This window comes from Orbicella faveolata, unplaced genomic scaffold, assembly GCF_042242905.1.
Source record: "Orbicella faveolata isolate gen_17 unplaced genomic scaffold, um_ofav_v1 contig_35, whole genome shotgun sequence".
Taxonomy (NCBI): domain Eukaryota; kingdom Metazoa; phylum Cnidaria; class Anthozoa; order Scleractinia; family Merulinidae; genus Orbicella; species Orbicella faveolata.
Window position 1 is genome coordinate 22,282,437 of NW_028301564.1, and position 21,811 is coordinate 22,304,247.

At 38.1% G+C, this 21,811-nt stretch overlaps 2 protein-coding genes across 3 annotated transcripts in view; one reads left to right on the forward strand and one right to left on the reverse strand.

Annotated features, from left to right (window-relative positions):
- LOC110062018 (RYamide receptor-like) overlaps positions 1–17,338 on the reverse strand; it is a 30,232-nt gene extending 12,894 nt beyond the window's left edge. Inside the window, exon 1 of the mRNA XM_089272881.1 lies at positions 16,885–17,338. The gene's annotated coding sequence lies outside the window, so the exon portion shown is untranslated. The remainder of the gene's footprint in view (positions 1–16,884) is intronic.
- LOC110062032 (orexin receptor type 2-like) lies at positions 11,528–20,596 on the forward strand. Of its 2 annotated transcripts, none has more exons than XM_020768909.2 (2): positions 11,528–11,676; positions 19,152–20,596. In XM_020768909.2, exon 2 carries the CDS (start codon positions 19,175–19,177, stop codon positions 20,156–20,158), a length of 984 nt encoding a protein of 327 aa, XP_020624568.2. In that variant the 5' UTR covers positions 11,528–11,676; positions 19,152–19,174; the 3' UTR covers positions 20,159–20,596. The 2 variants fall into 2 exon arrangements, with proteins under 2 accessions (XP_020624568.2, XP_020624567.2); XM_020768908.2 differs by lacking the exon at positions 11,528–11,676 and adding an exon at positions 11,754–15,131.
- The last annotated feature ends 1,215 nt before the right edge of the window (positions 20,597–21,811 follow it).

Sequence of the window (21,811 nt, forward strand, 5' to 3'; positions counted from 1 at the left end):
TTCATGGTAGATAGGCTAGAGCATGACAAAAACTACTGGATAGTTTTTTTGTCAAAATATCCTTTTATTTCAAAGAAATATGCAAATTACCAACTTCCGTTAAAATCGTCATTTGACGCACCATTTTATTAAGCAAGTTTGAGAGCCTCGCATGCAAAACCACATCATTCTTCCGTCCTTAAAACACTCAAATAATTTTGTCCAATGTTTAAATGTGTACAGGGTTGGTTTTAGGGAATGTTGCGTTGTCTTTTTGGATGCAAAATAATTAAATTTCGAAGACATGTATTTCATTCACTTAAAAGTACTTCGTGAATATAATTGATTTTCACAATGTGCGAAACCTTCAAATGGATTAAGCTTCTGGTGGTTGAATCGCAGAAGGATGATCTACCGATTCCTGTAAAAAATTTCTTTGGGCAAATGATTGTGAGCGACGCGAGAGCTTTTCAAAGTATGTCAAAAATGCAAATATTTGACCATCCGTCGTCAAATTTCAATTTACGGGTTAGACGTATATTTTAGCATGCGCCACATGACTTGACCAATGTTAAGTTGATAATTTCGAGATGTTCTAACCTCATTTGTTGTAAAAGGCAGGTCCAAAGCCGATTTGACGTGTTTCTCTCGCCATTCGTCGCACCTAAAGTAGAAGTTTGCTTTTGTTTACATAACGTCCGATGTACATCGCCAACTGTCAACTTATTTAATGGTCGAATACCATGAATCTGTGACCCTCTTTCGACACATATGATTACCACTGCATCTAAGTCAAAAACGGGTAAGTCATTTGTAGATAGTTGCTTGCTTTGCAAGACACCAAAATATTACGTTTGATCATCATGGTTTGATGGCTTGAATCCTTGCTTGCAGCGGTTCCTTTTTCGTCACGCAATACTGTCATCCTATTTTAGGGGGTAGGGGAAGGACAATTTCTATCCTTAATACATAAGGCTCCGTAAAGCTGGGAACCACTGGGAGCATACAATCGTGTTGAGTAGGAAGAGATTAAATTAAGAAATGAGAAGAATGAATAGTTTACCATTGCCCCTGTTGATATCTTTTACTCGACCACCGTTACCTACATGGCCTGCGTAATACTGTAACGCTAAACTCATACCTAGGTCTTTTCGCGCTGTGCAATTATTTTTGATTTACATGTAATACAGTGGGTTACCCCCGGGGAAATGGGTGGTGACCGCTTACTATGGGGCTAGCCGCTTAAATAGAGGTGTACTCTGAATATTTAATTTTTCACTATCGGGTTATAAATTTCTTGGTGAACGTGGAGTCAATTCAAGACAATCATGATAAACGTGTATCTGAATTATCACTCGTCATGCACCTTCAATTTCGGACCCTTATCTACCATCGCCCTTTACAAAACAAAGTGTTTAAATTTTGGGTGGCCGCTGAATTGTCTTTACCCCTATCATAGGGGTAAAGACAATAGTGAAACCCTTATCGGAACGACCAAATGGTGGCCGCGGAGGTAACCGGTCAATAGGTGTTTTATTTACAATATTTTACTGACAATAATTTTGGACTGTATTGACAACAGTCCTCTATTTTCTGTTACAAACATACCGATGCCTCGCCACTAGGCAAACAAAATACGCCAAATAAAATGGCATGGCCAGGGCTATGTACTCACGTAATTACTAATTAAATTTAGTCTGTTTTTCTCATGAATTAGACACGTTGTGATCTCCAATTTTCATTTCAGCTAGTTCTTGCTTCATTGATCTATAATTTGTTTCATGGTGATTTTTTAAAAATTCTAGTGAGTACTGGCACTAGCTTTATCAGCTGTTGTCTGAAACATCAAAACGTACAACAATCGTGATTTGGACCGAGGCCACGCACACTATAGAATACGATTATATAAATATACACATGTTATTATATATATGAACAAACAGATGAACTATGATTAAATTGTTTCATTTATCCTGAGAGTGCTCTATACAAAATGGATCAAAATGTGCAACATATGCCGTGACAGCATTGCGTGCGAACAAATAACGGCTGTAAGATTGTGTTGCGCCGACACGCTTATCAGCAATGGTCAGCAATCGATCAAACGTATTATTTTGGCGCAGTACAAAGCAAGCAACTATCTACAAATGACTCAGCCATTTTAGATGCAGTGATGTTCATATGCGCAGAAAGATGGTCACAGATCCATGGTATTCGACGAATAATAGGTTGACAGTTGGCGACGTACATCGGACGTTAACCTTGTGTAAACAAAAGCAAACTTCTGCTTTATGTACGACGAATGGTGAGAGATCGACTAGAAACACGTCAAATCGGCTTTGGACCTGCCTTTTGCAACAAATAAGGTTAGAAAATTTCGAAATTATCAGCTCTGTGTCTATTTCAACTTATTATAGGTCAAGTCCTGTGGCGCATGCTAAAATATACGTCTAACCCGTAAATTGAAATTTGACGACGGATGGTCAAATATTTGCATTTTTGACGTACTTTGAAAAGCTCTCGTGTCGCTCACAATCATTTGCCCAAAGAAATGTTTACAGGAAGCGGTAGATCATCCTTCTGCGATTCAACCACCAGAAGCTTAATCCATTTGAAGGTTTCGCACATTGTGAAAATCAATTATATTCACGAAGTACTTTTAAGTGAATGAAATACATGTCTTCGAAATTTAATTATTTTGCATCCAAAAAGACACCGCAACATTCCCTAAAACCAACCCAGTACACATTTAAACATTGGACGAAACTATTTGAGTGTTTTAAAGACGGAAGAATGATGTGGTTTTGCATGCGAGGCTCTCAAACTTGCTTAATAAAATGGTGCGTCAAATGACGATTTTAACGGAAGTTGGTAATTTGCATATTTCTTTGAAATAAACGGATATTTTGCCAAAAAAACTATCCAGTAGTTTTTGTCATGCCCTATCCTATCTACCACAAGAATATGAGCGAAATCGAATTTTCGACCCTTGCCGCGAAATTAAGAATTTGTCTGATTTTTACAGGCAGGCACTCTTAAGGCGATAAGCAGATTCAAGAGCGAATGTGAAAAAGGAAAAAGCCGAAGCGGTTACAGACAGCTCATGGGGCTTACAGGTGCTATACGACATTCGACAATATTCAACCTCTCATATATAACTTCCGAAATCCAACACAATATGAAAATCTGACATCCGCAAACATCTTGGCTCGCGTCAGTGGGAAGATGCCATTTATAAAATTGTGAAAAGATGACGCTGACGACATCCCCAACAGGAAATAGTAAGCACGGTGTTGAGAGCTAGCTATCTGTCCACCCAAATTCTTTTTCTGATGTGAAACATTTGAAAAACTTTTTAAATTCTTGCTCTAACGAGCAGGAGGATTTTAGAGCATTTTTCCTTTCTTTGAAGGTATAACTTTTTTAAAGCGTCTGAGTAGTGGTTGATTCGGCCGAAATTTAATTAATTAAGAGTTCATTGATGTTTGGTGTTGACAGCTGGTATTGTGCAACAAAAAGTAATATCTTTTTGAGTCTGCTGTCATTTTTTTGCATGTGACTTCGATTTCTGATAGTGATCGATTGCGCGCTGCTTGTATCGCTAATCTTTAACACTGAACTGAACAGAAAAGTAGTGTCACTTTCTTGGTGAGATTTTAAACCCTGAAGATGGGTGGAAGGGCCGGTAAGAAGTTTTTATTGTCTGTTTTACTTTGAACATTAAACGTAAACTGTAGTTTTAATCGCGTCTTGGTTGATAGTTTTGGGACTCAATATCCGCGATGAATACATATAAGTTTGCAAAGGAAAAGAGCCATGCTACTCCCTAGCGTTTTTTTTTTTTTACAGAATTTTGTAAAAATTTACTCTATAGTGCTGAAACCTTCAGTAGTTGTTCATTCATTTCTTGCACAAATTGTGTTATATCCTTTAAGTACTTTGTATTCGTCATTTGAAATTGCCGTAGCAACCGCATTTTTATGTGTAGAAGTTCCATTTGTTTTGAGACATCTTGTAAGGTTTGTTCTAGTTTTCTTGATTAGCATTGTAGAATAAGTTCTTAAAAAATTGCACGAACACTCTGGAGTAATTTCAAATCAATTTAGGTTACTTTCTGACGTTCTGAGAAGGTAGCGAATCTTAAAATAGCGTGGGAAAATAATATTCTATCCAGGGTTCCCCCCAGCACTCTCTCTTCCTCTCCCTTTCACTTGTAACAACGTAGGGGTATGAGTTTACTGGTACTTATCAGGGTTAAACTGGAATAAGTTCCTTTGGATTACAATTAAATTTTGCGGTTTAATCTACCTGAATTTGAAGTGTGTAAAGTTCCTCTGCTCCACTTAAATTAACGAGACTACAAATCATAATTTGAATCATAATTGCAAACAGAATAAACAAGTGACGCACAGGCCTAAATAGTGAGTCTGGTAAGGAGTCACGTGATGGATTATGAACTATTCTGAGCGAAAAGTAAACCATAAAGAGCCGAACACTGCTTGATGGTTGTTGTCTTGTAATTTAAAGTAGTAGCCATTTTGTTTGTGAGCTCAAATTTAGTATTAAGTGATAAATACGTATTGATGTGTTGTATTGATGTGTTGTATTTTCACAAGGAAAGGCGGAAATAGACTTGCAAGAATAAACACGCTTTAACATGAATGGAAAAATATCAAGCACATTTGACAGATGCTACTCTGAGAACAAAAGAAAAAAAAAGAAAAAACGAATTTTGATAGCTCGCTACAGTCAATTATGTTGGAAGTGGCTTAAGAAATTATAATTATAAGCAGGTGCGAAGTTTTTAACGAACCACTCATCGGCCGAGACGTTGCGAGATGTTTTCCTAAGTGTGCACACGGATGTTTTCCTGAGTGTCGGTAAGAACAGTTGAATGTTGTTGAAATTTTGCGCGGATACTTGCCAGTATTTTTTATCATGTTCCATTGATCACATGCACTCCATTTTAGTTGGCCTAGACTGCGCAACGCTTATACATGTTCCTGTTTAGATAGAAAGAAATACTTTGTTCAGCTCGCTTTAAGTGAAGATACTTTTAAAGAACACATAAAGGAAAAAATAGTGGCAGGCATACTATTAAGCAGGCATACTATTAAGAAACATTTCAAATTATATATGACATTTCCCTCTTTTCAGTTCAGAGGTTCTTTTATTGTGTTTAGCGACAGAGTGTTGGCAAAGACAACTGCATTAAAAGGAAGTTATCAAGTTTATTTTAACAAAAAGTATATTTCAATTCTGTTCTGAGGTAGACGATAGAGAGAAACATAAAACAAATGCAAGAAAAGCTTCAACTCCATCGGTACTTGTGTCAAGAGCTTGCAATTGTTAGAATTGAGATGGAACAACAGATATATTTGCCTTCGTACTTCGTGCTCAACAATTTCACAAAAAAGTGGCAAAAGTTTGTTTAGATTTAAGTCAATAATAATAGATAAATGGAACATCTACACTGTATTTTTTGTTACATAAAGTGTTCTATGAAGGCTGGAAGCTTACAAAATATGTGCAGTCGCGCCCTCGTTTATTAAGGTTACAGTATACCTTCAGGGGTGTCTCGCGTGCAAGCGATGTAGCGCGTGCAGTTTAAGCTGTAGATACCTAAACCCCTATATCAAATTAAAGCTTATAGAGCTGGCTATCAAACTATACCAAGAATTTTGAAATAAAATTAATTGTCGAATTTTTCACGACCACTAAATGCGAGCGCCCGAATCACCTTTCGAAAGCTACAAGTCAAAGCGAATTTCGTTTTCGCAAATTTAATTTTTTCCTTGGTTTCAGGGCCCAAAGCGCTTAAAAATGTGTTTGCGTTTTGGCATATTCAATTGCAGTAAAAAGTTACAGAACATTTTCGAAATAGGATTTAAAAAATGTGGAGTAATCGTACAAAAATTTCTGTCGAAGAAAAGGTATTTCGAAATTAACAATTCCCAGACACACTTTTGTAGTTTATATGTTACTGTTACTAGCTACTGTCCAAATTTGAGGGCAATTGAACAAATTCCCTTTGAGTTATAACTCGTTAAAGTGTCTGCTTCAAGTGAAAAAATTTATTCGAGAAAACAGCGCTAAGAAAAATCTTCTGCTTCGCAAACAAATTCCGCCCACAAGCGCCTTCAACTGGGTTCTCAGATAACTGAGCCAGTCAGTGCAGGGAAAGCTTATTACCGTTAACCTCCTGGTGAAATTTACGCACGAATCTCTGAAAAAACTCTTGTGTTTCGCAATGCGCTCAAGGAATCGAAGGCGGAGAGATAATTTTTCTGTAGCTCGGTTTTTCTTGAAGCTGCTCTGGCAAAATGGGGAAGACTAAATTGGATACGAACGCTAGAGTGGCTGAGCGAAGAAAACAAACAAAAGAGAGCGCGGGGAGCAACTGTGTGTGGTCAACTGTGCATGGATAATGTTTCAAATGGTCTCAATGAGTCCGGCGATTCGTCGATATCGGACTCATCAAAAGAGTCTCTGTCAACATCCCTGTTATTGCTGTCAAGTTCCGAAATTTTTACAGAACCTTTCTTTTCTCTTACCACGAATATTTTGCCCGCCTTAATTATACGATAGCTATAGCTTCATCCGCGTGGCGAACTTTCGTTTCTTCACTCCTTGATGTATTTTCATTCGTTCTTCGCTGTTTTCGCTTTTTCGAACTGGTCCATGGTTTTAACGTGGTCTATGTTTGCTTATAACTTAATGGAGTTACACCTAATACCAAAAATGCTGGGTAGTCAGAACAACAATGCTGATCAACTGAGTAGTCAATTCATGACATCCATACAGGTAATTCCCGCGAAAATCGTGTCGGTTGATTGCATACGCACCACAGGGCTGTCAATCAAGAGGTAAACTTTTACTTCCGGTGAAAACGTAAAACCGCCATTTCTCCGCCAATATTGAGCCTTTTTCAATTTTTTTTTTCAGAAATTAGGGATTATTCTTCGACCACTACTTTGACCCAAAAATCCAAACTTGAAGAAAATTGCCGACCCGAAGATATACTGTAACCTTGAATTAATTGTAAATTAACCAACTCTGCGCTACTCGCGGCTGGCCCAAATCGACTATGATCTTAACGCTGGGCTAGGATTTTGTTTTGCCTGGTAAGAAGCCTTTTGCTTATTTTGCAAACTATTTAAAAGTTTTCGCTAGTTCTATAAACAGTATAAAATTCTCGAAAATCAGCTCATCTCGCCAGAGTTTCGTTTTCAAACTTATTTCCATAGTTTTAGCTATTTTGCATGAAACTGATTGTACATGATTTTCAATGTACTGTAATAGTGACCAGTGTATGTATATGCTGTACTTCAAGTTGGAAAAAAACAACAACAAAAAAAAGAATGTTGCAGGGATTAGATGCTCCTCGCATTCGAGCTGATGCGATTCTGACGGGAAGTTCTGTTAATATATCATTATGGATACAAAACAAAATAGTGAGTCAGTTTTGGTGATGTTTGATGTTTTTCGTTTGTTTACAATTTTGGGGAAAATCGAGATGGTGGATTAAAGAAGGTGGTTGTTTGAATGTTGTGAAGTAATTACCGTATTATCTGATGTGACGCCATCGTCCCATGGTGTTTTCAATAAAGGAGACAGTTTGGGACTTCAAAGTCCCATTCGTAATAATTTCTTAAGCATTAATTCTTGAAGTTACTGAAAGGAGGAGAAGGGATTCAGCCCTCTCCCAGCCAGTTATGGAAGTTCAAAGAAAAAAGAAAGAAAGAAAGAAACCTCGTCAGAATTAGATTGAAACAACTGCCACACACACAACATATGCACTCTTTTCTTATTTATGATAGTAAACAAAAACTGCTCGTTAGCGAGTAGCTTTTAATCCCACCAGCTTATTAGTCAATATAACCAGATCAACAATTTATCGAAAATATAAGGGCAAATGTTTTCATTGAGTGCAACTTTTTAAAAAAAAAAAACGCTGCGCCCACTTAAATCCTTTATATAACTAAAAATTATTTCTCCAGTTAGCTAATTATTGCTGAGTAATAAGTGAAAGGTATCTCGAAAGTCTAATCATTTGCCCAAAGTAAACTTTACATATATCGAAAGACCTATCCTAGTCAGAATCTAAAATCTTTTGGAATTCCGAGATATGGCTGGCACATTTCACCAACCGACTAACTCAACATTGGAGAACACTCTGGTTTTGTTTATGGGAAATAATTAGATTAATCCAGTCTTCTTGAAATTGTGCTTTTTGGACAAGGAATAGTTCTGTAAAAAAACTGGTAGTATTGCAACTCTTCAGCGCTCCGTGATAGTTGCGAAATGCGAATCGAATTAAAATGGTCAATTTTCAGCCCAATCAAAACTCGTTAGATTGATTTTTTTTGTTTTTTTTTGTTTTTTTTGTTTTTTTTTGTTTTTTTTTATTATTATTATTATTAATTATCTATTTTTTACAGCACGCATACTTACATTATTAATTACAAAAAACTACGTATAAAACTACAACAATACAGCTACTTACGCTAATTACAACTTGCTCTAATTACAATGCTTGACGGAACAACAGTATTATGTAAACCGCTTACGTTACACTACTTTTTAATCGCGGACAATTACTACAAACTTTTACTACGGTTACTAGAACTAGTGAAAACTGCAAAAAAAAAAAAAAAAAAAGACAAAAAAGCGACAATTTACAGTATATTTAGCTATATTTACAGTTTAACTTGCACCTTTGCTCTGCTAGTTTCTATTTCTATTTTGTTTTTAAGGATAGCCAAGAAAGCGTCTAAGAAATAATCTTCCTCATTTTTTGAAGCGGTGTAAATATAATATTTTGCAATTATTGTACAGAGGTTTAAACCGAGACACAGAGGCACGGTGTCTGTGATGCCGTAAAGTATTTGTGCTTCAGAGAGCGTGATTACAGTATTGTTTTTTCTGTACCACCAATCAGTAAACTCTGTCCAAAACAGCTGGACGTTGGGGCAAGTTACGAAGAGATGTGTAATTGTTTGCTTTTCAGCACATAAATGACAGCGATCGTGCTCTTTAATACCGAATTTATGTAATGCAGCATTGGTGGGTAAAATATGGTGTACAATCTTGAACTGAAACATCGAGAGTTGAATATCTTTAGTGGCCTTGAAAGGCATAATGTACGTTTGATAAATTTGCTGGTCGTTCAAATTAGCTCTTTTCAGTCTTTTTTCGGCGGTGGCAGAAACGAACTTCTTTTCAACAAGGTAGTTAGTAGCAAGTTTGCAAGAGAGCTTCTCAAGGGGAATTCTATCCATGTTTGTAGGTTCCTTCGAATGCGGCTGTAATTTGCCTTTCAAAATTTTAATCCAGTTAGATGGAATTGCTTGGCATAAACCGTAATAGGTTAGAAAGTTAGTTTTAAGGGCAAAGTGAGAGCAGAAATCTCGGTAAGATGTAAATGTGTCACCGTTGAAGATATCTCTAATTTTTTCTACACCCGCTTCATGCCATTCTTTGTAGTACACTGAGTAGTTACCAATCCTGATGAATCTATTGTTCCAAAGAATTTCATCAAGTATTTCCTCTTCTGAGGACGGAGTAAACAAATTGATTGACTGCCAAGCCAACAAGGCTTTCTCGTAAAATTTGAGAGGAATTTTTACATTGAGATTTTTAAAATGGTCAATTTTCAGCCCAATCAAAACTCGTTAGATTGATGTCTGGACGTGAAGTCGATAATGTCGTTTTTTCTCAGAAATACCAAGATATTTGAAGAAAAAAAACTTTACGTAGCGTTTTTAATTTTACTACGAACCACTTATATGCAACAGTAGGGCAAATTCTATTTTTCAAGCCTTACCGAACTATTTTTGATTTTTTGGACATTCGCACTTGCAGGATTGCTAGGTCTCACTGAGTATACGAATGAGGGAATTTGCCATAGAATTCTTAGCATAGAAGTTATCAAAATAAATGTTTGACAGTTTAGATTGGGCAACTTTAGATGGGTGTCAGGGCTTCGCATTTTCGAATTTTGCAAAATCCGTCATTCATATCAGCTGGCAAGTTGTTGACTTTGGAATAATAGTAAAAAGACGTTTTTTTTCGTCTTTAAATTGTACACAAATATAAAATCTCAAGTGAATAGGGGTCATACACAGCATATGGTACTTTGAGAGCTTGGTGCATTAAAATAAACATTTTGGTAATTTGCTAGCCATTAGCTTTTCAGTGAGGGTTGTGACAACTGTGCCAAAAAGAGCATATTTCAGGTAAAGTCCCACCTTTTACGCAAAAGATGGTTAAGGGCTGCGACAGTTCACCTTTTAGTTGACAGTTTTACACATATGAATATAAAAATAAATAATTTAAATCAACATCATATCAGCATAAAAAAGTAATTAGAATATTATAATTATCCCCCCCCCCCCCGCCCCTCTCCTATATGCAAGGCTAGAAAAATTGAAAATTATTTTCTTACCTCTCTAGTAATATTTTTCCGAGAAAGCAAAATTGCCTGCCCTACCCATGAACGACATTCACAATGATGTTAAAACGGAGACTTTGCATTAAATAATAGCTTGTGGGGTGTTAAAAGCTTACCCTTGCCAATTAACTCAAGCGCTGTACCATCGTTTTCCACAATTTGCATATAATTTTCGAAAAACGGCGAGTTTATAATTTATGCCATGCAGCGCATAAATAAAGCGATCGCACCTCTAGCTAATTTCCAGAATTTGAAACTTTTATTTTCGCCTTTTGCAATCACCAATTAAGTATTTTATTATATTTCATGCGAGAGTTTAACTTTCACCACGCTGCATGTTCTTGACTCCCCGCTCTATAGCAACTCGTAATTTTCGGCCCATAATTGGACGAGCAGTTGCGTTTGTGTTGTTGCTTGCGCTACTTGCCATCGAAGAAGATTGTATCGCTGAAGCCATCTCTTAAAATTGCTGACAGTAACCGGATCCAGGGTACGAGTCATATAAGAATCTGAATAAAAACGCCGCTCGTATTCCTCGTTTGCATTGAAATAATATTTACCTTAATGTGTTTGCCAAGACATCTGCCACTCAAATTTAATTCCTAGCAAACTGTTGTTTCGTGTCATTTCTTTAATTCTGTTCATCAGTGCATAGAGTTAATTCAGTGGAATAAGCTGACTTAAATTTCAAACAGTTTGGAGAGCGAGTGTTCGAGTGACAAATATCGGCACAAATGATCTCCGTTTCAAATTAGTACGCTCCATTAAAAGGGAGAGCATTAATTAAGTTTGTACAACATTCGTTTAGACGTAGGGTGGCATGGATAAAAGTGAGTCTAGAAGTACACAGCCGGAGACGTATAGCTACATCGCAAGCAAGTTGAGATGCCCAAAAGCCACTAAGCCCCGTAATTTTCTTTTTCCTACGTACGTTATCAATTAATAACCGAAGCTGACAATCATCAGTGAATCCCTAGCAGATCGGATGCCAAAAAGGTCGAATACACATTTAAACAGGCGCCCGTTTAAAATTGGTTTGAGTTGTTGTTGCATGATAGCGGTCCGGGAGGCAGGCAGGTGTTGCCAGCGATAGGTAAATTCAGCTATTGCTAATAAATGCAAAAAGGGAGACAAACATTCATCACCAGTGACAAGCTAAGCCTGAGCAGCTTCTTAAATCGTTTTGACTGTAGCGTGAAATTGTTCCAGTTGACTGGTGTGGTTTCTAACTTAGGCGAGAAAAGGTATTTAAGAGCTCTTTTTATATTCAGCGTTAATATTATGTTGTGATGAATTTCAATTGTGATGAATTTCTTTGTACTTGTGTATACTCGAGTTCTACATGAATCGAAACATCTTTTTCTGTCTTAATTTTTTTTTTTGCCATTTAACGCTTACTGATTTTTTCTTTCAAGACAAAGTAATAATCCGAAGAGAGTTTCTTGTGCCCGGTCTTCAAATGCCCTTGCTCTGCTGATATGGGAAGAATCGCTGCTAAGTCGCTGCCAATGGTTGTTGAATATTTAACTTAACTGTTCCAGGTTTTATCACAAATTTCACGGCAAACTTTCTGAACGAAATTTATTCGAATAATCAAGAAGAAATCGTCACCGGCCTTTGGAATATTCCTGTTCAATAAATGACTAATTCAACCACAAAGCCTTAATTTCAGCGACTAAAACGTTTTCAAAAGAACTGTTATGATATACTAAGGCGTTTTCCATTACGTTAATTTATGAGGTGATAATTTACATATTTTTATTTGTTTACTTGAATATTTATATTTGAAGGTTTTTAACAAGTTCCCGATAAAAAGATTAGCAAGCCCATAGTTAATTGAGGGAAAAAGCTATGACGCACAGAAACATTACAAAATAGCAAACAAAGATGCTAAGATTAGATGGAAGGTCCACGACCGTGCAGAATCGTTTGTTTCGCGCTCATACATGTACTGTGCATGAATTACATAACCGAAATGTTTCGGTGGGTTAGTTCCTCAGTCAGTAGTAAAAAAAAAAAAAGAAACCTTCTGCCGTATCTACAAATTAAAGTATTAACGCTATCGTATTGAAATTGTATATGCTGACGTGAAAATGAAAAGAAGCAAAGAGCACCATTGTGGTAAAAGAAAGGAAAACAAAACAAAAAAGAAAAAAAATGATTGCAAAAAATGATTGGTATTCCGTAAAGGCAGTGAAAGAGGTTTTCTAACAAAATTGAATTTTCAAAAAACAGGCGTAACCTCGTAATCAAGAGGTGAACTTGTACAGTGTGCTTGTCTGTTGACAAGCCACCTTTGCCATGCGACTTCTTCTCATAATTACTGCATTAAGCTGCTTAATTTCCCCCTCTATTCCAAGTCTGCACCCTAGCTTCCGATTACATCAGTGGCCGTCTATGAGCTTTCAGGTTTCTTTTCTAAACTCCAGAAGACGTGTACTATACGCCAAACTCAAGCGGCATGCTTGCGCCATGTGCGCATTCTCATCAAACCATAGAGACCGACAAAGAGACTGAAATAGTTCATGGGAGGCTAAGCCCGCACACTGAAGAGTTTTGGAGTATTTTCAGGAAAGAGCTATACTCTGCGCCACATAAGTTAGAAATTAGCTGTTAATAACTGATCAATCATGCTTGTAAAATATTATGCTTGTAAAATATGGACTGGACTGGATTCCAAAATATAGATTGGTTTGTAAAACGTGGATTGGTAAAAGGTATAAGCCTGGTCACAAGTGTTGGGACAGTTTATGGCAGATGACTTCACAGGCAGCCTCTCTTTAGACCAAGACCGCGTAAGCCCGCCTACCCCTCTTCCCCTGTCAATGTTGATAAAAATCTTGAAAACAACAACGAAAAAAAACCTTGGTAATAGCTTCCGAATAGCCACGTTTCAAGGATTGTTTGCTTCCTAGAACAGTCTTCTCCAACTAAAGTGACGATAACATAGATATTCACGTCTTATTCCAATAATTACGATTTTTCAGCAATCACGTTCGCTTCCAACGCAACTGTCTAGCCACATTCTATTTTCCCTTTTTCTTTTTTGACCACATCCGATCTACTCTTCAGAATAGCTTCATTTTCTTTCAACATTGCTCAGGGGGAGGGGTCTATTATACTTGCTGCTATTCATCTTTTCCTAAAACGTCAAGGACGTAGTTAAAATCGTGGGGTTTTGCGCGCAAAAGTGGAGGTGTCCCAACAACTTATGGCCATGATTGTAAATATGTAAAAGATGGATAGCTGGATTCATTCATTCACTTATCTTCCTTCCATGATCAGGCAGCTTTCTCCCTTCCACCTGTAGGATGTTTCGTGTTGGTCTACATGATGTAGCACAGATATTGCATATTTTTAGCTCTCTTGAATAATTTAAGAGGCGCGAGAAAACGGGTTGGATTATTACACGTGTTTCGTTGTTGTTTTATCCGTGTCTGTCATGTCGTATCTAGGTCGGGGATTCTACACTACCCACCAAAACAAAAGCTCCAACCCTCACTTTGTTTATGAATAATGAATGAGCTTCTTAAATAAAGAGACTACCTGACATCACTTCAGCAAATTACATTATTCGGTCAAGGCCTTTATGGGATAATCTCAAACTGAGATCTTGTAGTACTTTGAGATTATCCCGTGAAGACCGAAATGTCGAGGTTAATTAATTTTTTATTACATGACTTTTTGCTTTTCTTTTGCAGGCGCGCGTTATGTCGACTACAAACACAATCCATATAATAACAAACTTTGTTAGACCCGGGTGAGAATAAAGTCAGACATAAAAAATTTTACGGAAATCCGTAATTCATCTATTTTTCCTGAAAATTTACTGGAGCTCGAGCAAACACTCGAGATCGTAGCGGCACATTCTGAATCAAGAGAAACTGAAGGTTTTCTATCGAGGAAACCGATTGCTAAAGGACCAATGTACAACTGACAAAGGGCAAAAATTTTAACAGAAAACTGACAGATAGCCTCAAATTTAATATTGCGCGATAATCGGCCAATTTGATAACTGCAGATTCTAAAGGTTAAATTCTGAGGTTAAGGGGAAAAAAACTAAAGAAATCACATTGAGTCAAGGAATGAATGGACGATTTCTGTTGGTTTATTCCTTTACGCCCTGGCGCCAAGGTAGAATTTTAATGTATATCGCAACTGGCCTATTGACTAAGTGGCAGACAAACAAATAAACTGAGTCGAACATATGCCATTTTGTTTGTTTATACCGGCAGTCCGTTTTACAAATCCACGTTTTACAAATCCGCGTCTTACAAATCCACGATTTACAAATCCTACTCTTACAAATCCATGTTTCACAAATCCAGTCCAATCCAGATTTTTAAAAACGGGTGCTTGGGAACAATGTGTTACGGCAAATCATTGAAACTCAATCCAAAATCGATGAAGGTTGACGGAATAATCTTTAGGCAGCAAAAACATTTCACTGCGATAGTGAGACGTTGAAGTTCGTTTCCAAGCGAAGCTCTCGCATCGTTAAACAACAATTGTGATGTCAATCACATCAAAACTTGAGATCTAAACCAGTGGTATATTTTAAGTCGAGGAGGTCCGTGGAAATCAACGCTGCTTTATCACGACGTGAGACAACAGCCAGCTGAATAGTCAGCCTCACCTCTAATGACTTGTGAGCCTCTTGTTCAAAGGTTGGGTTCCTTCAACGGGGCTGATCGCCAAGGTAACTGTTTTTTTTTTAAAATTTACCTCTATCATGCGCCTCACGGATGCTTAATACGTGTTTGTCATGATATAGCTGTTTGCTCCTGAATATTGCGCTGAATTTGCATGTTCCTTCCTGTAATCAGGGCTATTAAACTCCATCTAAACCGCCAACGTCCTCTACGTTTTGTGTCCTAGTAATGTTGCATCACGTTTTTATACTCGACAGATGCATGTTTCAATTCAAGCCAGTTTATTGCACATAGCTGTGATATCATTGTTATAATTCGTGGAGAGCAACAAACCGTGAACTTCGTAATCTTTCTGGAATTTGACTGTTCATGCTCGAGAAGTTCTTTGAAACCGCAAACGTTGAAAAATTTATGTTCAAAATCAATGCATTTTCTTCCCGAAATTATTTGAATGCTGCTGGTTCCCGCACAGCGGGCCAACCAGGTTCTGTATTTTGTAGTGCCACGATAACTCCCAGATTTAACTGTGATATAATAAACACGAGGCTAGATTACCAGCCGCTGTTTGGGAAAGGAGCCCGCTCGGGGTGGAACGGGCTCGTGAATCGAGTTTAAATAAACATAATTTGGCATAATGAAATCCTCTTTGTGATGAGCACAACCCAGAAGTCGAAACCAATATCACGCGTCTGAGGGTTAATGCTGACCACGTCAACTCAGACGAAATTCCTTCTTTTATCTAACATTCTGGTAGTCTGCATCGCAGACACTACATACCGCCCGTTATTTGCAGGGAAGTTGTTGTCTCGGCATCTTAGGCTAATTCTTTGGTAGTGATACTGAAGAATGCAGCTGCTTATCACGTTGTGCCAGAGGGCAACGTTGATGTGTTGGCATGCTGAATGGCTCACGTGTGTGAAAGGAAATGCTCATCGGAAAATTTGAATTAAACTCCTAAAACAGACCAATCCGGGCGAGGTTTGCGGAGCTAAGTTTCATAAGCCTGGAAAAATGCCTTCGTTATAAAAGTCTTATAACATATTCTTTTTTAACGAAAACCTCAGCTATACCGAGCTTGTGAAAAATATCAATCATGACCGCGGGAGAAGGCTCGATTTCCGCGCGGGTTCCTTTCCCGAACAGCGGCTGGTAATCGAGCCTATGGGAGGTACTTCCATGTGAAAAGGTCGGGGTACATGGGGACGATGCTCGTCGTCTCACTCAATGGTGTAAATCACGGCTTTTGCTCTCAGTAAGGGTGTTCAGAGCAAAACGCGTACCTTATAGGGTTGCACTCAAAGAAATAACAAATGCACCCTGTTATGTCCGTTTTACAGTAAAGTGTCAAAGAAAGTTATATCAAGTTTTCGCAGCCGGGAAAATCAATCGTGTGAAGAAACGGATAAACAGAGACGCAAGCCCTTTAAAAATTTGACTTTAAGATCTTGAGCTCCACAAAAGAAGAGAAGTTGAGAAGGTTAAAGCTCTCAAATGGGACAAACGAAGCAAAAGCAGACCCCAAGGAAATTGGACAAAAACCAAATTCGATCGTGACAAAACATCATACTGCGTACGATCTTGTCGAGGCTTGTGTGAAGGCCTTAACCCGCCTAAACCAACTATCCGACAGCTGTAAAATATATGAGCAAATCAGGGAATCGTCTCGTCTGGTCACCATTGACAGCAACTGGACTCACTATCCACACAATCCACAGGTGACTCATGACACGAAACGGATACGAACGTGACTAAATGCTTACGAGTAGTGTTTATTTTAATGTAATCTTGTGTAAATCCTACCTTGTTGCCTTGTAGTTAGTGTTTGCCCGCGTCTCAGGGCGTTTTGAAGCGTCTTTGAGCTTCTTTGTAGCGCATCAACTCTCCTGAGTGGTTGCACTCCTGATGAAGACTTACGTTCTTGTCTTGAGGTTAAGCATGATATCCGTATCTGCTCTCAGGGTTTTAAACTTCCCTTGTGCAAGAATATCTCACCACCGGGAATCCTGTTTTTTTTTTTTTCAGTTTCGTGACAGGAGCCCATCTGGTCATGATCAATTTATAAGCTAGCCCTCAACTTGAACTTTACTCCCGTCATATGTAGTGCATAGAGTTAAAGATAACATCAAAACCTATTCTTGTGATATAGCGTGGGGGAGGGGAAGGGGGTAGGGGGAAGCTAATGCTTTTATTGGGGATATCGATTCCGAAGACGCATCGCCCTTTTCATGCCATCATGAATTAGCCTACTTTGAAGTATATCGTCTGCACGAAATCAGCTGGCATGTGGAAATATACGGCAGCCCAGAAGGGTCACCTTCCATTTGTTGGTTACGGATTCTGAAAGATCTTACCTCGAGCGAATATTTAGATTTAAAGGATCAACGTGTCCGTATTTTGAATGAGCTCTCTAACATGCTGTCCGTGACATTCACAGATCGCCAGTCACAAACTTAAAAAAAAAATAGACTGTTCCTAGCGTCGATTTCCTCCCGGTCGACCGATAATCGATTCTACTGACAGACTGTCCAGCGCTGAGTGTGGCAAAAGATGGGTCTTAAACAGTTAATGTGAAAGAGAAAAACAAAGGGAGAAAGAAAAACAAATCGAACAACCCCAACGCAACAACTAGACTTGCCACAAGTCGACCTCATGAATTTCAGGGTACTGAATAATCAAGACGAAGGACTTTTCAGAAAGTCTTCGCAACGACCAAAACCACAACTGTGGGTCAAAAGATTTCAGGCTAGATTCTCCACCTCACTTTTGCTAATTTTTGCCGCATGCATTACCTTCAATATAGTTTCTCTCGTTTCACAGTTTATTATAGAGGTACACAATCCAAGAATCTGAAAATTTCGTTTTTATCTGTACAATTTATCTAAATTTTTTACATTTTTATACAGTTTTAGATATTTTACAGTAGTTAGATAATCTTAGTTTAGTTAATATTTTTTGTTTTGCAAATGTACATTTTTACTTTGCTATTTTGTTTTCTTGGCGCACCCGCAAACTAGCTGGTGCGTCCTGTTGACTTGATTGTCTTCGACCTCTTCAATCTCAGCTCAGTTAGGTGGCTGGAATTTTTCCGCGATTACATGATGAATTTGGGCTCGGGGTCAAACCTCAATATCTTCATAACCCCGACTGAAATTTCAATCCAATTACGTTTTAATCCGTTTGACCGTCTGCATGATATTTTTAGCCTGGTTTGAGACACTTGAATTTAATAAAGTTTATTATCTCGCTGGCAATCGAAAGAAAGAAACGCCAAACGTAGCAAGGACAAAGAAACATGAACCAAAGTGATTCACTATGAACCTTCATTAAATGTATGCGGCCGTCAATGTAATGCCTTGTAATGTTACCTCTTATTTGATGCAAGGCAATTTAGACGGTCAAGATTGTCGCTTGTAAAAAGCTTAGGCGGAGAACTTTAAAAAATGCCTACGTTGTATAAGTCAAACCTACAACTTGCCAAGCCCGTGTATTGACTCGAGTAGTCTAGTCTCTTGCGCAGCCGAATTAGTGTCGTCGTGCAACAATTCCATAGTATACTCTTTTTTTTTTCTTTATTAGAACACTGAAATTTACGAAATTTTAAGAATATTTTAAAAATAAACCTAAGGCTGAGGTTTTGAAAAGAATATAATTTTTGGTGTCGAAACTTTGTAAATATAATACACTTATCCGTTTTTAACTAACCCGCATAAAAATCGTCTTTTCTCTAAACGGCAAAACTAGCCAAAAAACAACAAACTCGGCAAAAGTTAAATGCTCAATGCTTATAACATTTCCGCAAGAAGTTACGTGTGTCATATCAAGCTTTACTGCCTGCAGTTTGGCTCCAAAACTACTTCAACGCCATAAAAATCATGATAGGACGGATAATCCGACGTCGAGTCTACACAATTCACTTTGTATCCCTTTAACCGAATTGAAGAATATTCTCAAGCATATTTTTAACCTAAAATTAACAAAAATAAGAATACTCAGCCTGGGCGGGAAAAACAATATTCACATGAGAGAAAGAGTGTATTGACGCCTTCTTTTTATTTTTCTATCACCAGGAAAACTTAACACAAAATAAAAGATGGAATCCCCCGCAACAATCATATTTACCGTCATATACGTCATCACCATGATTGCTTCCCTGTCTGGAAACATTCTTCTAATCTACATCGTGTGGAAGAAACCGGAGGCAAGATCCCTGACCAGTTTCATGTTTGTCAATAATGCTGTGGCGGATTTACTGGTCACCTTGGTTGTGATCCCTTACACCGTGTCCGATTCCTACACTAACGGTGTGTGGCCTATGACTGGTCTTATTGGACAAATCACGTGTAAAGCAGTAATATACGCCGCTTTCTTCACAATAACCACGTCCATTCTTTGCCTGACATTTATGGCGGTTGACAGATTTTATGCAGTGGTTTATCCATTCCGACGCCTTCTTTGGTTCCGAAAACCCAAAGTCCTTACACCAGTCGTCTGGCTCTTGTCAATGGCGTTGATGTCTATCGTTCCGGTTTTTATAGTTTTGGAATGGGATCCTAAAAAGTCGGAATATGTGTGCAAAGCAAATTTTTCCATTTTGGGAGAAACATCGAAAGTCATTCGTGGGGTTTACATTTACTTTTTCGTCATCAATTATTTGCTGCCTGTAAGTATCATTTCCGTCCTCTACGCCATTACTGCTCGTAAGTTGTGGTCCCACAAGACACCAGGAGATGGTCTCATTCGAAATCACCAACGACAGCAACAGACCAAGAGAAAGGTTGTCCGAATGCTCATCATCGTTTTCACAGCGTTTGCTTTCTGTTGGCTTCCCGGGCAGGTGTCTCAGCTGTACTTAGCAGTAACAACCAAAGATTTACCAATTGTCCAGACAGTCTGCTATTGGTTTGGCTACAACAACAGCGCCATTAACCCATGGTTGTACATTAGCTTGAACAGCAAGATCCATCGTCAATTCACCTCAATGATGAGCAAGAAGTCGAAGCAATATAAAACTCGTGCTTTAAAAACGGAGGATAAAGAGATATCTACTAAGACGAAGAATGAGACATGCTTGTAACTATATAAAAAAAGTTGTTTAAGACGCTCAAAGGATGTTACTAATATGTCTGTGTTTTTCTCAGACGTCATCAACTCTCTGTTTCACACTTACGTATAAAGCAGCAAAAAGAGAATCACCGATTGTTATAAACTTAATCATTGGATTTGAAAATAACATTGATTATTAAAAACTAGGAAATTGATTATGCAATTTAAGAGATTTCATTGGCTTAGCCATCATGGTATCAGCAATTATACCGTGCTCTTCAAATATGGTAAGCGCACGCGTTTTTTTGTTTTAGTTTCATTTGATTTCAAAAGAACAACTAGCTTTATTTGCATGACCATAAATACAGTCATACAGTGTTGCAAAAGCTCTTGTAAAATGAAACTAAAACTAAAAAAGTATCGATTATCGTGATCCTATAATAATGTTATGATACAGCAATCAAGTTACATTGGTTTCAGTTTTCAATATTTTTGGAGGTGCTTTTAATACAACAATTATTCCATTCGGGCATGGTGGATATGATTATAGCCAACTGGGCGTTACGCGCCTCGTTGGCTATCTATCTATCATCTCATATCCAGCTCGGGCTCTTGGAAATACATGTTATTTGCCGGCTGGGGGGTCCGTATAGTGAAAAACTTGAAAACGCTGCCTGATGCCGCAAGCCTATCCAGATATTTTCAATATCCCCTTGGTGTAACCGAGCAGAAATGTATTCCTTTACATGAAAGTCAAACACGAATTCATTATATCCAGACCTAACATTTGGCTATTCTTGAATGCAACCCCCTTGTGCTTTATCGCTTTTTGACAATCTTGGGGAAAGTTTAAAAGTGCCAAACAGCGGGTGTATTCTTGGCGATTATTATCCGCCGGCTATCTTGCATCTATACCTTAAGCCGTTGTAGCCACATGACCCTGAATAATGTTGTGCATGTCAAATAATGCCAACTAATGTTCAAATCCACAAGCAACCGCCGGCTTGGTACCTATGTCAGTAACTGTTGCAGGAGTACAATTTCTTTTAATCCAGCAAAGAAAAGGCCCCTGGTGACCTGTTAACCTAAAGCAAACTACTGCTCTCTTTTTTTTTATTCTTTTTGGCTATTGATATAAAAAATAACAAATAGAATAAATTACAAATGATGCAGTTCTTTCTCGGTAGACCCTGGATCAACTCCTCGGTCATGCTTGTAAATAGCCAACTAGTTTGCCTCCTGCCAGTTGGGATTTGAAAGACTATCATGCTTAGTTGATATATTTGTTTCTTGCAGTTTAAGTGCATGGCATGCCTGTATACTAGCTGGGCGTAGCTAAGTACATCGACCACTAAAAACAACAGCATTTAAACATAGTTTAACGATTTAAAAAAGAAGAACAAGTCGCTATTGTCATTGTGAAAATGTCCAGGACACTCGCTTGCGCTCAAAGTTATCGTACTCCTATCTTCCCAATAAGTAGAGCTTGATTACTGTTAAGTTCATATTGACCTCCCTTGCCTATATATGCGCATTTACTCAGGTTATCTGCCTCTTTCCCCAATTTACGCGTGCTTGTAAGCTATATCTAATATTTTTACCCTCTCACCTCCCCTATGGTGAGGCCTTATGCGCCACTCTTGCGCAAGGAGTTAGGTGAAGGAGAAGACCTCGTCTTTCGCGA

Coding starts and splice junctions, on each gene's coding strand:
- LOC110062032 (XM_020768909.2), top strand. CDS start 19,175: ATGGAATCCCCCGCAACAATCATATTTACCGTCATATACGTCATCACC.